The sequence below is a fragment of the Trichechus manatus genome, unplaced genomic scaffold (assembly GCF_000243295.1).
Source record: "Trichechus manatus latirostris isolate Lorelei unplaced genomic scaffold, TriManLat1.0 scaffold03704, whole genome shotgun sequence".
NCBI lineage: Eukaryota > Metazoa > Chordata > Mammalia > Sirenia > Trichechidae > Trichechus > Trichechus manatus.
Genome location: NW_004447640.1, coordinates 1 through 2,160, shown reverse-complemented (window position 1 = coordinate 2,160; position 2,160 = coordinate 1). Strand labels below are relative to the sequence as shown.

Here is a 2,160-nt window from a genome sequence, read left to right as displayed (position 1 = left end):
GGAAAATGTCCTCTCAGCAGAGGGGGCTGGGCTGTCACCAGCCAGGGAAAGAGGGGCAGCCCAGTGCTCCTGGGCCTCACCGCTAGGGAGCCTCACCTCCACTTCCCAGAACTCCTTGCAGGTGTAAGCACCTGCCTCTGCACTGGGCTCACCTGCACCGGGACAAGAGCGCCGGACACCGTCCACACCTGCCCCAGGTGGAGCTTTCTCTCTGGCTGCTCCAGGACCCCAAAGTACCCGCCAAAAGCAGTTTTCCATCCAGGCTTTTGTGTCTCCTCGAAGACACCGTCTTAGAGTCGGGCCACGTGATCACACCAGCTTCCCTGCGATGAACTCCACACGGGGAACTGCAGTTTCCCAAAGCCCCAAGCTGCCTGGGCTGGGGCCTTTACTCTAGGCGGCTCCCCCCGGGAGCCCCACCCCCCACACCCTCTTCTACTGGGTCTGCAGATCTTAGGGAACACGGCACCTCCCTCCTGTATGACAGCTGTTCCTGGATGCTACCAGTCCATAAGGAGGGGTGTGTCTTGCTTTGCTTAGGACCCCCACCCCCAACACCGCGTCTCCCAAACAGCAGAGGCTCAATTCATGTTTTGGGGAAACAATGAGCCGGTGAGCAGGGGCTTTCATTTATGAAGGTTTCATTTCTCCTACACTCATGAATAAGCCAAGCAAATCCAGGTATATAGCTTTTTTTATTTTTATTTTTTTTTCAGGTATATATAGCTTTCAACATTACACAACAACAGACTAACAACGATAAGGGAATCCAAAACTCTTGTTTCTATTTTACTGCTGAGTTATTTCACATTTCCAAAGAAATTCCTGTTCCAATGCCATGTTAGCTTGTTTCACATCACCAAATAAGATACAAGGTTTCCCAATTTGTTTTACAAAGTAACAAAATTTCTTACTCTTGAACCACATAAAAAGTAATAAATGTGTGATCAATGTCATTGATAAACTTAGATTCTGAAGCTAATTAAACCTTATCTATTCAAGGGAACAGCGTTTGAAAAATACCCAAGAGAAAAAGAGGTAAAGCTACAAGTCACCTTTACAGAAGAGGGACACAAAGATGTTATACCCTGGCCCTCCACTACTTGGCACAGTGACCGCCCTCTTCAAACACAGACTAAGGGATGGCCTGAGACTTTACTCGGGGCAGGAAAAGCTGCTGGCCACGGCCCTGGCACTTTCACTGGCCGTGGCACTAGTGGCATCCATGGCAACAACACTGGCCTGGGCTCTCTCATCCTCATCTCTCAAAGCCTCCTCGTACCATAACGGGAACGATCTGGGGTCACTGCCATTGATGTTGGCCAAAAACTCTAGGACTTTCATCTTGCTGGTTTCTGCATGGGCCCTTGGGCCCCACAGGAATTCATAGCGGGTGGGATCGCTGTTGGGCACCTGCCGGTACTCCAGGTACCTCTCCTGCACCCAGTCATCGGTGATGAGCTTCTGGGGCTCCCCGTAGATGAAGTGCTCCCTCCCGGCATATACGCCTATCACACTCAGAGCTTTCCAGATCTTCTCCTCAGGGACACAGTTGCCCTCCAGGAAGATTATGCTCAGAATAAGTATCAGAATGCCAGTCTTGGGCACGCCCTGATCACCACTCAGCGTCCCATCGTACGTGAGGCCCAGTGTGTTGGTGAGGACATAGGAGTGGTTGGTGGGGTCTACTTCCTTCATGTCAACGCCAAAGACCAGCTGCATGCACTCCGAGGCTTCCCTGAAGATCACAGGGAAGTGGTCTTGGTACTCTTTGATGACCGTGGTCAGCATTTCTGCCTCTGTGATGAGCTCCTTCGTTTGATACTTAAAGAGCAGGAACTGCACCAAATCGGCCACCTTATCATCTATCGCATCTCTGAGCAAAGCCTCAGGGTCTGGTGGGGCCTGTGAAATGCTTGCACCCTCCTCCTCTGGGCTGCTGGAGCCCTCAGCTGAGTTGCTGGACAGACTGACTGCCATGGCAGCGGAGGGGGAGCTGGATGTCCGAGAACTCTGGGAAGTACTGGGTGTCCCAGTAGCAGAGACCTCCTCCGGGGTGCTCGGGATCAGAGGATAGCAGGAGGAGGAGGAAGAGGACAAAGGGAAAGAGGAGGAGCAGGTGGAGGAGGAGGAGGCCTCCTCCTCAGCCACAAGAAACTG

General features: G+C 52.2%; 1 protein-coding gene across 1 annotated transcript; it reads right to left on the bottom strand.

Annotated features, from left to right (window-relative positions):
* Positions 1–1,112: 1,112 nt before the first annotated feature.
* On the bottom strand, positions 1,113–2,154 carry LOC101354568 (melanoma-associated antigen 10-like; the record flags this gene model as incomplete). Its single annotated transcript, XM_004391188.2, has 1 exon — positions 1,113–2,154. A coding segment is annotated over one exon (999 nt), but the record flags the coding sequence as incomplete, so codon positions are not given.
* Positions 2,155–2,160: the final 6 nt, after the last annotated feature.